Source organism: Neofelis nebulosa, chromosome 17 (genome assembly GCF_028018385.1).
Source record: "Neofelis nebulosa isolate mNeoNeb1 chromosome 17, mNeoNeb1.pri, whole genome shotgun sequence".
Taxonomy (NCBI): Eukaryota; Metazoa; Chordata; class Mammalia; order Carnivora; family Felidae; genus Neofelis; species Neofelis nebulosa.
The window spans coordinates 60,374,028-60,389,450 of NC_080798.1; the positions used below are offsets into that span (position 1 = coordinate 60,374,028).

Sequence of the window (15,423 nt, forward strand, 5' to 3'; positions counted from 1 at the left end):
TCATTTGTGTGACACACAAGTGCTGTGACACACCTGCTCTGAACCTGAGCTCGAGCCTCACCTCCCCCGGGGGGGCTGCCCGAGGGTCCCTCTAGCCCCAAGGGACGGCCCTGCGGACATCATCTGTCACCGGCAGGGCCTGGCCAGCCCCTGGCCCTTCAATGAACCTGTCAGCCAGCCACTGACTCCTCGCCTGTACGACTTGGTTTACAAACAAACAAAAAGCAAAACAGGACAAAAAACCCACAAGATGTTAAACTACAATAAATACCACTACTGTGCCTTTTAGAAACAAACAAAGTGCTTCGAATGATGAGGATTTCCGGGCTTAATCGGTGCTTTCCTTGGTTTTTGTTCAATTCGACCTAAGGCCAGAAACCTCCCACCTCTGACCAACTACCCTCTGGCAGCAGGACCCAGAGCGCCGCCACCGCTCCTGGGACTTGGGGACAACTACTCACTCAATCCCCCACTGACCCCACTCACGCAGCTCTGCCGAGGGGGGGGGGGGGGGGGGGGGGGCGTGGCCAGCTGACGCAGCCTAAGAGAAGGGGGTGGGTGGTGCGGGGCTTACCAACAGCTCAGCCCACCGAGGAGCAGACGACACAGGTGTACGATCGCGGGGCCCTCGCTGACCCGGATACAGCCGTTTCCAGCTGTTCTGGCTCCAGCACCACCGGCAATGGAGGCCCCGGGCTTCAGACTGGCCACTCGTGCCCGTGGTGGCCCTCAGGGGTCCAGAACATCCAGCTGGGCACACCAGTCACCAACAGAGAGCTGGGGTGTGCTGGTCCCGCTCCTGGGGGGCTCTCGCGGCCCTAGAACGCATTCTTTGCCTCTCCTGCTGCTCAACATCTAAGGTGTGCCTTACCTGGTGTCTCCATCACAGCAAGGAGGCAGCAGAGGCAAGAGCAGCTGTTCGCCCGTGTGAACTCGAACCGAGCTTCTAGCAACAACCCTACGGACACGACAGCGAAACAGACTTGTCTGTACAAGGAGTTTCTTCTTCGGGGAAATCTGTTGGATTCAAAAACATCCTCTTCCCTCACACCTGCCGTGTCACCTCAACCAGGAGGATGAGACACCGGCCTCTGAAACAGAAACCTGAGGCAGAGTCGGCAAGCCCTTCCGACAACCTCCTCCTAACGCAGCCTCCGGGAGAGCAGCAGCTGCACGGTGGGGGCCGGAGGGCACGTCGCAGGAGCAGGCAGCGTGGGCCCCGGGAGGACCCGGGAGGTCCACGCACCAGCCGTGGTGTTCCGCCAGCCCTACCTGAGAATCTTCCGGCTAGATTCCACCCAGAGTGTCCAAGGAAGGCCCAGACTGCCCCGGCAGCCAAGAGGGTTGCCACCGATACGCCACCCGAGCCAGAGTGCCAGCTTTTCTAGCAAACCCAGCCCCCGTCGGCCAAGGGGTGCCGTGCTGCCCGACAGCCACACTGGCCTCTCTCCAACGGCCGGGGCTCCGGGGGGCACCCCCCAGAGGCAGGCTTCCCATTTCTGAGCTGCTGGTGAGAGCACACCCCTGCGGGTCCTGCTACAGAGCGGCGTGCAAGTCCGACGAGAGTGGTCGCACCGGGCACCATGAGGAGGCGATGTGGGGCGAGGGGCTGCTGCTGGGGCACGTCAGCCCTCCTCCTTCCGCGAAAGCCTTCCTAGGACAGGCCCTGCTCCGCCACCCGGGGCATTCCCACACTGGTCTGTGAGCGTCCCAGCAATGAACGGGATGGCCCGGTCCAGGACACAGATGGGATGCTGATCCTGTTACTACACACTAAAGTACTACCTTCTCATTGCTGCAAGTATTGAAGATAAAAAATGCACCAAGTGTGAATTCAAAGCCTAACATCTGACCCCAATTATACCAGTGAAACCTGGTCTCTGGCCATCGACCCTGGAGCAGGCCCCAGACGGCGTGCGAGCAGTCCGCAGGCCTCCCCCGCGCCGGACTCCGACTCCAGAGGTGCTGGATGGTGACACCGCGTGCAGACAGCGGGGTCCCTCCCTCTGGCTTCCCCTCCTCCGGTCACTTTGCCGAGGACAACCTGGGGGCTGTGACCGGGAAAGGAGCAGGGGTGGCCCCACCATCTCTTCCCAGGAAACGCTGAGGGAGCGGCTCTGAGTCGAGTCCGTGGGCTCACAGACCCCCGAGGAAAGCCGGTGGCACGACAGCCACAGAGCCGACAGGAGCTTTACTTCAGAGTCGGCAGAGACACGAAGCGTGGAAAGGTGGCCGGTGGGCTGCGACCGAGAACTCCCGGAAATCACAGCGGGGGCCTCCGGCCTGACGACGCACCGCCACGCGGGAAACCCCCGGCTCCTTGTCCGGCGGAAGGAGATTGCCCGCAAAGCATAAGGCGCCTTCTCTGCCTCGTATTCACAGCGCCACCGGCAGTGCGGGGACCTCGCCCTCCACGACACCGCCCCTGCCGCAGCTCTGCTCTATGTCGTCACGGCCCACACCAACACCGCGGAAGGAGCCACACCACGCAGGTTGCCCTGCAGCGCGGGGGGCACTCCCCGTCTTCAGACGGCAACGGCCTGGGCGTGGGGCCCAGCGTCATCCAGGGCGAGCCGGGCAGGTGCCACCGAGGGTCGTGGGCTCTTCCGTGGGGAAGAGGGGGAGGCAGGCGGGGCGGGCAGGCAGTCGCAGAGGCCACAGCTCACTGGCTGACGGGGTGAGCAGCGGAGTTACAGAAACCATGTCGCGGGTGCGCTCTTCACTCAATCAAAGAAAGCGACCCGACGCGGCCCAAACGTACCCGAAATACAAACGTTCTCGCAAAAACTTAGGCTCGCCTTGAGAGGACGTCTACGAAGTAAAGCCACGCTTTAATAGAACTTTACTGAAGCATGAAAGTCTCTCGTTACCAGCAAAAATCGGGGCTTTCGGAGCAAAGCGACCCCGGAGCTCTAGGTCCGGCAGGGGGTGCTTGGCTCCGGAGCTGCTCTGCCGTGGGTCTCCTGCCGCCCGGCGCCGGCATGCACACCACACTCACCCCCAGCCTCCCCGCCGCTGTCGCCACTGTCCTCGTCGTCACTTCCGCCCTCGGCGTCCTCGTCGCTGTCTTCTTCTGACTCCGTCTCCTCCAGCCACTCCTGAGCTCCTTTAAATCAAAAGCGAACGTTCAAAACGTCAGTGCAGGGAGTTTCCAGCCTCTCATCAAGAAGCGCACCCTGGGGTGCCTGGGGGGCTCAGTCGGTCGAGCATCCGACTTTGGCTCAGGTCATGATCTCACGCTCGTGAGTTTAAGCCCCGCATCAGGCTCTGTGCTGACAGCTAGTAGCCTGGAGCCTGCTTCGGATTCTGTGTCTCTTTGCCCCTCCCCTGCTCACGCTATTTCTGTCTCAAAAACAAAATAAACATTAAAAAAAAAAAAATTTTTTTTTTTTTTTTTTGAATAATCATGCTGTCAAAGTCAGCCTATGCCCCAGTACCTCTGGACACCGGAAGGAAACGCGTTGTTTTCTCCAGTTCTGAGCAGAGGCGAGGGGAGACGACGGAGAGCAGAGGCGAGGGGAGACGACGGAGAGCAGAGGCGAGGGGAGGCTGACTGAGAGCAGAGGCGAGGGGAGACTGATGAAGAGCAGAGGTGAGGGGAGAGGATGGAGAGCAGAGGCGAGGGGAGAGGATGGAGAGCAGAGGCAAGGGGAGGCTGACAGAGCGGAGGCAAGGGGAGAGGACGCAGAGGGGAGAGGAGAGGATGGGGAGCAGAGGCGAGGGGGGGACGAAGGAGAGCAGAGGCGAGGGGAGAGAACGGAGAGCAGAGGTGAGGGGAGAGGACGGAAAGCAGAGGCGAGGGGAGACTGACTGAGAGCAGAGGTGAGGGGAGACGACGGAGAGCAGAGGCAAGGGGAGGCTGAGAGCAGAGGCAAGAGGGGGACGAAGGAGAGCAGAGGCGAGAGGGGGACGAAGGAGAGCAGAGGCGAGGGGAGAGGACGGAGAGCAGAGGCAAGGGGAGAGGACGGAGAGCAGAGGCGAGGGGAGACTGCCTGAGAGCAGAGGTGAGGGGAGACGACGGAGAGCAGAGGCAAGGGGAGGCTGAGAGCAGAGGCGAGAGGGGGACGAAGGAGAGCAGAGGCGAGGGGAGAGGACGGAGAGCAGAGGAGAGGGGAGAGGACAGAGAGCAGAGGAGAGGGGAGAGGACGGAGAGCAGAGGTGAGGGGAGACGACGGAGAGCAGAGGCAAGGGGAGGCTGAGAGCAGAGGCGAGGGGAGAGGACGGAGAGCAGAGGCGAGGGGAGACTGCCTGAGAGCAGAGGTGAGGGAGGACGACGGAGAGGGGAGAGGAGGGGACGGAGAGCAGAGGCAAAGGTACGAGACCCACCCCCCGGTCTCACCCTGCAGCCCCTGCTCTAACCTAGCCTCTCTGGAAAACTAAGGAACCTCGCAGGGCCACGCAGCGCCTCTCTCTAAAAGCGTGGACTCAAGTTCTGTTCAATGTCCAGTGGCCAAGAAAGGAGCGGTGGCTGGCATCCAGCAGCCACCTGTGTACAACGTGGACGCGAGGGACTGAGCAGTGCGGGTCAGAGCAGAGGCGGCCTGGAGGTTCCCCCGGAAGGTGTCCCCCAGACGCCTGGTCTGCCCTCACGTGTTCACAGAGGCTGCGGGCATTGGACGAGGAGGCTCTGTGAGATCGGTTTTGCTACGATGCACCCCCGAGAAGCACCGGGACGGGCCTGAGCCCCCCCTGCCCCCGCGCAAAGCAAGCAGCCACCCCCTCAGCTCCCAGAGCAGGGGCGGACGTACGCAGGAGGGGGCGCCTCGCCGTGACCAGGGCCCACCCTCCGGGAGTGGCCACGGGTGAGGGCACGTGGGTCTTGCTCACTGCAGGCTCCGTGGCACAGGGCAGATCTGGGTGGGCCCTCGTGGACAGATGGCACAGAGCCGCTTTCATGGGGCTCCCGCCCCAACCTGCAGAGAGCATCTTCTCTCCACCCCAGCTCACCTGGGTCCACCTCCACCAAGGCCGTCCACTCCTGCATCTTGTGGAGATCCAGGCAGTACAGGTCACTGAGGGTGACCTGGCGGTCACCTGCCTCAAACATGCCCCCGTACAGGTAGAGCCGCCCGTGCTTCACGGCCAGCATGGCGTTGGAGCGGGGACTGGGCTCCACCACGGGGCCACCGGCTTCGTCAGGGCTGTCCTCCTCCTCGGACTGTGGCTGTCCCGCCGGGACCGGGGCGGCAAGAACCTGTTTAATGGTGACCACGGTCCCGTCCTCTGCGACCACCTCTCTGACCACCTCCAGGGGCTCCTGGGCACCGGCCCCCCCGCGCTCCTGCTTGTCGGCACCTTCGGGCTCTGCTTTCCTGCCCCTCCTCCGTTTCCTCTTCTCTGACTTAGGTCCCTGTCGGAAAAAGCAAGGCCGCGCACTTCAGGGGCGGCCGGTGGTGAGCGGGCAGCGTCCTCGAGAGACGTGGGGTGCGAGGGCGACTGGGCCACGTGGCGGAAGCCCCCTGCCCTAATCTGCCCGTTCAGGCTGCGGGCACAGAGTCTCTACCTGGTGGGACCCCTCAGGGCAAAGGGCGGGGGCCACGAGTCCAGACCCCAGCCGCACGTCTGCCTGATCCCCAGCAGAGGCGCCAAAGCTCTCCAACCAGGGAGGGGTCTCTGGCCGAGTGGGCCACCTCCTGAGCCCTCAAGGCCCCCGGCGCCGACAACTCCTCTAGACCTGAAGTCCCAGGGGGACCCCAGTGCCGGACGGCCTGCCCCTGCCCACAATGACGGCAAAGACACTGAGGGCTCCCGGGGAGCCCCACAGAGGGACGGGGAGGTGGGGCGGGGGGGAGCACAACAGGGCTGCGTGTCTGACGTACGAACGCCCTGGCGCGCGCTCGGGAGCACGGCTCTACCTTCAGAGGCCCCGCAAACCAGCGGTTCCTGGTGGCGTCATAGAAGTGCAGGTCATTGAGGAAGTCCCCCTCCAGGCTCTCCTCCTCTTCCTGGTCACACACGCCCCCAAAGAGCAGCGTCTGATGATTCGGGGTCACAGCCACCGAAAAGCCAGACCTCGGGGTGGGCCTGGCTCCCGCAGGGTTAATACGCGTCCATCCCCACTTGCCTGTCGGAGAGGGGACATGGGGTAAGCGAGCTCCGGCCACGGGCACCCCCAGTGTCCCCCGGCCTCCGGTGACCGGCACACGAGTGGAAACACAGGACTGCAGGCAAGAGCTCACCGAGTTTACGGATTTTGATCCCTCTGCAGAAACCCGACACAGTTCAACGCGCCGCAGAGGTTGACCCTTCCCCTGAAGGTCCCGCGCGGTGTCCCCAGGGCCCCGCTGACACCACCTCCGCCGAGCGCTTCCCAGCTGTGGCGCAAGGGGCGCGTGCCAGGAGACCCTCACGCCGTGCCCTCCCCGCAGTGAGGACCGCTGTCCCAGGGCCGCTGCTCAGAGCCGCAGACGCCCCAGCTCTCCCCAGGAGACCTCCACACCGCGCTCCTCTCTCGGGACCTGCCAGAGTCACATGGTAAAACCCTCAGAACGTGACCTAGTGTGAAGCGTGGGGGAACGTCGTCCCGCCGCGTCTAGAGAAAGGAACGGCGATTTTTCCTACAGTGAACGTTTAAGGAAAGCTTAACAGACGCGACAAATGGCCATGGCGTGCCAGCGGTTGTTCCTCGGCACACAGCCCGGGGGTCGGGGGGCACCCACCGCTGGGCCACAAGATCGACCCGTTACGGCCAGCATTTTACTGCTTGAAGGAAAGAGAGGAGGAAAACCTCCCGAGGGCCCTGCACGCAGTCAGGGAAGATACTTTCCTGGGTTGCAGGACACGGGCCCAAGCGTGTGTCAGCCCACCGGGCCCATCCGGGCCCAACGCCAGATGCAGGGGCTGAGCAGCGGGGTCCCGCCGCCGGGAACACAGTAGGTTCCGGCTCCAGCTCACTCAGGTAAACCGGGCAAGTTACTTCTCAGCACCAGACCTCGGTTCCCACTGGGGAAAAGGCAGGCGCCCTCCGCGGTCACCGCAGGGTGGTGTGGCTGGCCTCCTGAGAAGTGCCCGGCTTAGCGGAGGCTCGGGTCACGCGGAGCGGTCCCATCCTTCCACAGTGGACGGCGGCCTCACAGGGAGGGGAGGCCCTGCTGCAGGGCCCGGAGCAGCCCGGGCACCAGACCCGGTCTTCTGGGTCGAGCCCAGCCCGCTCGTCCCAAGACTCGCAAACAGGCCGCTGCCTCACTTTCTCGCTCTCCCGGACCCGTGAAAGCCTTCCCAAAGCCCACACCCTAGCAGCCGCGTGCTCTCGGGCGAGCACAAGGGAACGACGGGCTCCCGCCCTCCCGAGCGGGGGGCTCCTGGCTCGACACCAGCTCCTGGCTTGTGCTTTTAGCTCAGGGCGTCCCAACCACCCCAGAGGGTGAATATTCCGGCTGTCCCTGCTGTACAGATGGTCACCGAGGGTTACTCACAGAACGCCTGGTCTGCCCGCTCAGGCGAGGACACACCCACACCCCAGCCCCGTGTGCAGGGGCCTGTCGCCACCCTCTCTTCCCCATCCCCCAGCCACAGGGCGGGCAAGGCTGTCGGGCAGGACCCCGCAGACCACTGGCCGCCGGGACCCACCCCCCACCCAGCGTACGCACCTTCCCTTCCATCCACAGGCTGCAGCAAGAACATGTCGCAATGCTGCGTGCCTCTGTCCACGTCCTTCTTGACTCTCTGCAGAAGGAAGCGGGAGTCTTGTAAGAACTGGCCAGGCGCCACCCACAATGCCCCACACGGTCCCCTCAGGCTTGTGGTCTCCCTCCTCGCTGGGAGGCCGGGTGGGGCAGGGGAGGGCTCGGGAGGCTTCCTTTGGAGCAGCTTCAAAGAAAGTATGCACCACGACCAGGTCAATTCTGACCTCACCGAGCAGACAGAATAAAAAATGTTGGTGTCAGTTATCAACTGTTCAGAATAGATTTTAAATTAAAAAACCCACCGTCCTAAAGACTGCCATCATGCCAGGAACATTCCAGCACTCTGTTGCCGGCGAGTCCATGGCCTCTGCAGCGAGCCTGGTCTAGGTGGGGGGGTTGTGCCGGAGCCCATGGGGACTGCTCCCGAGGCCGTAACAAAGCCATCTTCCATCGGCAACCCCCACATCCCCGACCCCCTCATCTTCCAGTTTGTGTGCTCAGGCTTCACTGCGAGAACCGAATTAACGCTCTAAGCAGAAGCCAGCCGGCCCCGGACTCTCTGCGGCGGTGCCCTGCGGGGCTCACGCGGCACCTGCACCCACCTACAGGTTACAGTGTCTGGAAAACTGTGCAGCAAAATGGCTTTCCTGGGGGGAGGGCTTGGTAATGTTAATTTCATCTTTGTATCTACCCTTTAACTCCCTATTTCTAACAAATTTGAATTTCAGGTGAGTTTTACATTTACAGACAAATTGAGTGCCCAGTTTCCCTACTAATAACGCCCTCCGTGTGTCACATCTGCCGCTAATTAAGGATGAAATGCTGATTAAGCCCTATTAATGCAAGTCCACAGTGTATTAAGATCTCCTCAGTTTCTGCCAGGGTCCCTTCTCTGTTCCAAGGCCCCGTGTCACATGTGGTCGTCACGAGCCCATAGGCCCCGCCCTCTGATGACCTTCAGCGGCTGTGAGGTGCAGGTCAGCTGTCCCTCTACGGACACTTGTCTGACCTTCTCTCACGACTGGACATGGGCTTCCGGGTTGTGGTCCCTTCTCACCCATCACACCGGGGGTGCATGCTGTCACTGTGACTTATCACTGCTGCTGACCTTGGCCACAGGGCTGTCAGGTCACCGCCCCCCCACCCCCGCCCAGCTCTCCACAGTCCTCCCTGGAAGGACATCACTCTGCACAGTCCCACGTACGGTGGGGAGTCATACTCCAGACCTCAAGGGCAGAGTGGCTACGCAATTTATGTGGAACTCTGCACAGGGACTTGTCCCTTTTCCCCGATCTATTTATGCTTTCAATCATTTGCATCTAAACGTACAGACTCACGGACTCTGACGTTATACTGTGAGCTATAATCCAATCCACTTTACTCACTTGGTTGCTGGAACCTGGTTCCAGCCTTGGCCATCGGAAACCCTTCCAGCGGCTCCTGTGTCCCTCTGACGCACCCCATCGGTGAGGGTTTCCCATAAGCGCTTCCTCCGGTTGGACAAAATGCTCCAGCCTCGCCCTGTACACCCCCAGCCCCAGACTCAGCCACTTCCCCAAGGAGCCCCGGGTCCTGTACCCAGAGGTGGGGTCAGAAGCCAAGATCTGGGCACCGGCAGTGCTCGCGGCCGCCGGGCGCCTTTACCTCCGGGCCCTCCCGGCAGACAGAACCAGCAGACACACACACACGCTTCTTTTCCTCTCAGCCACGGGCATGTGTTCACTGGAGACAGAGAGCTAGTTTCCTTCTGGAAAACAAAGCCCACGATCCCGCTGTCCCGGGAGTGGACATGTGCCCTGGATATCCTAAGGCCAGGGAGGCTCCGTATGGGCCACACTGTGGGGAGCAGCCTGAATCTCAGGAAATGAAAACTAGGGGATAGCTCAGGTCATGATCTCACAGTTTGCGGGATCGAGCCCCGTGTCAGGTTCTATGCTGACAGCACGGAGTCTGCCTGGGATGCTCTCTCTCCCCCTCCCCCACTCGTGCTCAGTCTCAAAAACAAATAAAGATGATTATTTTTTTAAATCACAATGAGACCCCACACATCCACCAGCAGGGCCAAGAACAAAAAACTCTGGTGGGATCAGGTGCTGGCAAGGGTGTGGGGCAACCACTGCGGGAAGGGGTGTGACGCTGCACCCTGGGACCCAAGCAGAACCACTCCTGGGTCCCTGCCTGAGAAATGAGAACGTAGAGCCACACGGTGACCTTCACGAGAATGCGCACTGCAGCTTGGTTCATAACGGTCAGAAACTACACACAGCCCTGGGTCTGCAAACAGAAGTTAGAGAAACCACCCGGGGTGTCCTAGTGGAAAACTGCTGGGCACGAAGAAGCGAAAGCAGCTAAAACATGCAACGGGGACGGATCTCGAAAGCAGGCTGAAGCGATGCCTGTGCTTTTCTCTAAAACACGCCCAGAAATATGGGTGCAGAGCAGCACAGATGTGAACGACCACAGAAGCAGGGACAGCAGAGCAAGGACTACAGAAGAATCCAGGTGGGGGTACAGTAAGTGCTCGCTGACTCTTAAGTCACATCGCAGAAAATTTCAAAATACGAAGGCTAAGAAAGAGCCTGCAGTGAGACACGACCTTATCCCTCTCGGGCTCGCTGACGCGTTCAGGCTGGAGCGGTGCCGCCTGGAGGCTGCAGCCGCTGCGAGGGGCCCCTGCGTGGACGACACACCCCAGAGCCAGCAGGAGCCACCCTGGTGTAGGGCACCCAGACAGGTGTGCAAGAACATTTACTTCCGCGTGTCTGCACGGCTGGAAGAAGTGGCCTGTTCTACACATGAGCCCCCCATAGCACTTGGGGTCTGTGGTTAGGAATCAAGACCCTCCCCCCCCTCCACGCGGCTCATCCCAATACGGAATTATTCACACTCCCGCGTTTTCAGGGCATATGGGTTAGAACATAATATGGCTGCAAAAATCTTGATACGTTCACGGGGGAGATAGATACACACCCATTTCTACTCTAATAAAAAGTGTTTCTATTGAGCCAACATGCAAGCCTGTTTGGAAGTTTTCATTCTTGGTGACAGTGAAAAGGGCAATACAACAGAGTACGTCTATTTCCATCCACACCGCATCTTACCTGCTTCGAGTAGCCCCCGTAGATGACAATGCTGCCCTGGGGAGTGACAGACATCTGGCAGCCCGATCTGGGTGTGGGCCCAGTCCCCGAAGGGCACAGTCTACTCCACGTGAACGTGTCCAGGTCAAAGGCGTACACGTCATTGTAGTAGATGTAATCTCTGGTTATAACATGGTGACACAAAAAGGCAGTAACATTAAAATATGACCTGATCAACTTTGAGGTAAACTTTGTACCATCTGAAACAAGTTCCCAGGGGAAAGTTGAAATCCACATGAAAGGGCTGGAGGCAGATGTGAGTTTGTATCTGGAAACTAGAGATAACGCTAGCTTACAGAAATTCATTAATTTGCCTGGATCTGAAAGCCTTTCTAATCTGGAAGTGATACTCCCTTACACAGTTTACAAAACCACAGTCTCACAAATAATTGCATCAGGTTACCATGCGTATAAGCTTAAGCTCATGAATTAGAGATTCAAGTGAATCCTCAGAACGGAGATTCCTGCAGCTGGGTCAGGGCCGTGAAGAGACCCCGAGCCGGGCAGGGAGCCGAGCCGGGCTGAGCTGAGCGTCGCGGAGACTGACAAGCCAGAGGCATGGCCCTGGCGCCCCGCAGCGGGACAGTGGCAAGGGGGCACGCGGCCCTGGGACTTAAGTTGCAAAGGACTCAAATGCAGAGGGCCTCGAGAAGGGGCCCCGTGCGTGGGGCGGCAGCAGCCCGGCCCGAGGCGAGGGGGGAATGCCACCTCCTGGTACCATTTCACGGACAGCCGGGGCAAAGCCAAGGGGCCTCGGGTCAGAATCACACGGGAAGAGGAAGAGGTGCTCCCCAGGTACTCAAAACAGACAGCCAGGCTTCAGGTGGGAAATTCTACCACAGTCTGAGCAGTTTTGTCTCTCCTACTAGAGCTAACCCAAGTCTGGCCCCCTGCAGCCAGCACACGGAAGGGCCAGCACAAGGCCGGTTTGCTGCGCCGCTCACTCGAACGCTGCGCACAGCGTGGGACACGGGACCAGTCACCTGCAGGGTGGCCTCCCTGACTGGCACCCAGAGATGCACCTTCTGTAGGATGGCTTTTCGTACATGAACTGAGGAACACAGAGTTGTAAGAAGACTTCGTTATATTCTCCTGTCTCCTCGGATTTCACACTGCAGGTGTGCAGTAAAAAAATTCTATCCCGCACATAAATATCAACCGTTATTTGGTTTTAAAAAGCCCCACTAACTTGTTTAATATGGAAGGTTTCTTTACTTGTATCTCCTGCTGTCCTGTGTGTTTGAAGACTTCATAATTTTAAGCAAGATTAACAGGTAATACTTTGAGAACAGTTCTGATTTTGGAAAAGCTGCAAATCACAACCATCGTACAACTTGATCCACTTTATAACCCGTGCCTGCTTCAGCGGCACATACACCATAACCTATGAGTTCCAAGGAGCAAGGCCTGTGTTGGTCTCCCCAACCGTTTTGGGGCTGTTTAAAGAAAAAAAGTGTGAAGTCTAAATAATAGGTAACAATCCCTTAGGAATAAACTTTTAAAAACAGCCGGGGCTTCCTCATCCAAAATGGCTATAATCAACCGAACACCTGCAGGGCGGGAAGCGGCCCCCTGGAAATGAGTGATCTTTCGTGGAGGCCACAACCCACTGGGCATTCGTTCACCTGGTTTCCTCATCCGGGACGTGGGACCACAACCTGCCTGCCAACAGTATGGTCTTTGAGACACACTATTAAAGTGCGATTACACCCGAGTTACACCTTTAACAACACAGAATCATCCCTGTTTAACTTCAACTGTGCTTTCAAAATCCTCTCCTAAAGCATGTAGGAACTGATGTCCCCTTGTCAATTAATAAAATACGTTACTTCACAAAGAAAACCTGCAACTTTAATTGAGCCAAATCTACACCACAACGCCTCAACTAAGACCAGGGTGAGAGGGGTATGAAAAACAACAAGACTGGGGCGCCTGGGTGGCGCAGTCGGTTAAGCGTCCGACTTCAGCCAGGTCACGATCTCGCGGTCCGTGAGTTCGAGCCCCGCGTCAGGCTCTGGGCTGATGGCTCAGAGCCTGGAGCCTGTTTCCGATTCTGTGTCTCCCTCTCTCTCTGCCCCTCCCCCGTTCATGCTCTGTCTCTCTCTGTCCCAAAAATAAATAAAAAAAAAAAAAAAAAAAAAAAAAAAGAAAAACAACAAGACTCGGCCTAACTCACTTCCCCCTTTGTATCCATGTACAACATCTTCTTTAGGAGCCAGGAATTACCAGAAAAAAACTGTGCAAATGGACCCACAATGTGACGAAACTGTTAGCGGTGCCATGACAACTAATAAACTGATGATTTCTTGAAGGATTAGGAGAGGGAAGCGTAAGACACGGCCAGAGAGACACCCCTATCCACCCTCCTCCACGTGGGGTCCACTCAGAGGAATGGCCTTCACCAGGCATGACAACAGCCCGGACGTCGACACAACACAGTACCGTATTAGGATGGTGACAGGCACACTAGCCTGTCACCACGCGTCTTGTTCCTCGGGACCGAACTAAGGACGCTCCGGAGGCTACCATGTGGACGACAGGCTCTCCACCATCAGGGAACCCGCTGGCCCGACCTGGAGGGCATACACGTGGGATACACGAACATGGCAGCTCGTAGCGATGCAGCCACGACACAGGGGCGCGCTGCAGGCCCCTCTTTAGACACCACTGCAGAACGCAGGCTCTCGCTGTGGGCTCCCCCGGCCAGCCCCGTCACCATCACCTGCCAATTTGCAGACCCTGTCCCAGGCCTACTGAGTCAGCCACCAGAGGGGGGGGGGGCTCGGAAATCAGAGTTTTAACAAGCCCCCCCCCCGGGCATTCTGTACCAGGCTGAGAGTCCTGTGGCAGATAGGTCTGGCCATATCATTTGCAGGGCACAGCGTAAAATAAAAACACAGAGCCCCTGGTTCAGTAACTACTGAGAATTTCAAGGCTGCCTCGGCTGCATATCCACGAAGCTGGCTCTGGTTTTGGGGGACGGGCAGCATTTTCCAGGAGTATTCAGAATGGTTCTTGCCACAAAAAACCCAGTCCTTTCTGCTTCAGGAAACAGAGAGGTCCTCCTTTCGGTACCAACCTTGTACTCTCATGGAAGCCACCGAAAAGTATTAACTGTCTCTTCCAGGCTACCACCCGATGTCCACTCCGACCTGAAGGGCCTCCTGTTGCCCTAAAATGGGAAGAAAAAAAAAAAAAAAAAAAGAGAGAGCACTTTTTACACCAACTTGTGTTTCACAAGCACTTACTGCGTACAATTTAATTGGACCACAGGCTACCAAGGCCATCCCGAGTCCAGCTAGCTGCTGTAAATGTGGACAGCCAGGCCCTACGACCTTGGAGTAAGGATTTCTCAGAGACAGCAGGGACTTGGACACAGAAACCGGACTCCATTAAGACAGCAAACCTCAGCTCTTCAAAATAAACCATTGTACAATCAAACAGCAAGTGACAAAGGGGAGGCAGATTTCTGCAAACACGCACCTGACCAATGACTTGCGTCCAGAAAACAAAGAATTCTTACTATCTCATGAGTAAAATAAACCCCATAAAATTATAGGCAAAAGACTGGGACAGAATATTGAAATAAAAACAGGGAAAAAAAGACACACGGATGGCCAATAAAAACAGAAAGAGACGGTGAGTACATCGCTCATCGGTCTTCGGTCAACAAGCCCAAAGTTCAGCGCGTCCCGTGCCGAACACCGCCAGCGGCCCTAAGCAAACGGCGGGACCGAAGCCGAGCAGGTGTAAGACAGCACGACCACGGGACTGTTCCTCACACCGTGAGACGCTCCTGGCACACAGCCCAGCAACGGAACACCAGATACTGACTCAGATGTGACAACACAAGGGCACAGAAAGACACACACACACACACACACACGCACACACACACACACACACACACGTTTAGAGAAGTCTTATTCATCACTGTCAAAAAACCGGAAGCAGCGAAGAGATGCTTCAACGGGGGAAAAGAGTAAAAGTGCGGTACATTCTCATGATGAAGGACTGTCGGCAACAAGCAGGATACACACGGTACGCACAGGTCTCGTAAACGTCACGCTCGACAGAAGCGGCATCAGAAGGGCACGTACTGTATGATTCTGCTTCTATGTAGGAGATTCTTAAACAGGCAAAATCAATCTAAGGTGATGAGAGTAGCTGCCTGGGGCCAAACATTACAAGGGGAATGACGGCAAGCCGGCAGGAGAGAACTTTCTGGAGTGAGGATCACCTTGTCTGTCCCGGGTGTGGTAGTGGTTACACGGGTGTGTGTATTAGCTGAAACTCCTCTAACCGTCCACCTAAAAGGCAGGCATTTTATTGAACATGATTCTATCTCATTAAAACTGATATAAAAAAAATACGTATCAATAAATAACCAATAGAAGGGACTTCTGAGTTCTGGCTTGGCATGCAAGGGACCTGGAAGTCACCAGTGTGTCCCAACAAGTAACCGGGAAAGTCAACAACTCTTCTTAGACCCCCACAAAGGGAGGGACGCAGGTCAAACTGGTGGCCCCCAAATTAGGGACAGACAGGTGCATACAGGAAGTCACACTTCCAGAAGCAGAGGCTCATGAACAGAAACTGCAGGAACCAGAGCTTGACAGGAAAGCCTGGACAAACTGCCAGAGACTCAGGGCAGCAGC

The 15,423-nt window shown here is 57.8% G+C and overlaps 1 protein-coding gene across 3 annotated transcripts in view; it reads right to left on the reverse strand.

Moving 5' to 3' along the window:
• Positions 1-2,812: 2,812 nt before the first annotated feature.
• The window catches only part of KLHDC4 (kelch domain containing 4), a 51,447-nt gene continuing 38,836 nt past the window's right edge, over positions 2,813-15,423 (reverse strand). For all 3 annotated transcript variants that reach the window (XM_058709157.1, XM_058709159.1, XM_058709158.1), the window contains 6 exons: positions 13,845-13,937; positions 10,727-10,886; positions 7,590-7,665; positions 5,856-6,064; positions 4,948-5,350; positions 2,813-3,106 (listed from right to left, as the gene is read on the reverse strand). In XM_058709157.1, the coding sequence (XP_058565140.1) occupies positions 2,913-3,106; positions 4,948-5,350; positions 5,856-6,064; positions 7,590-7,665; positions 10,727-10,886; positions 13,845-13,937 (1,135 nt within the window). In that variant the 3' untranslated portion in view covers positions 2,813-2,912. The remainder of the gene's footprint in view (positions 3,107-4,947; positions 5,351-5,855; positions 6,065-7,589; positions 7,666-10,726; positions 10,887-13,844; positions 13,938-15,423) is intronic.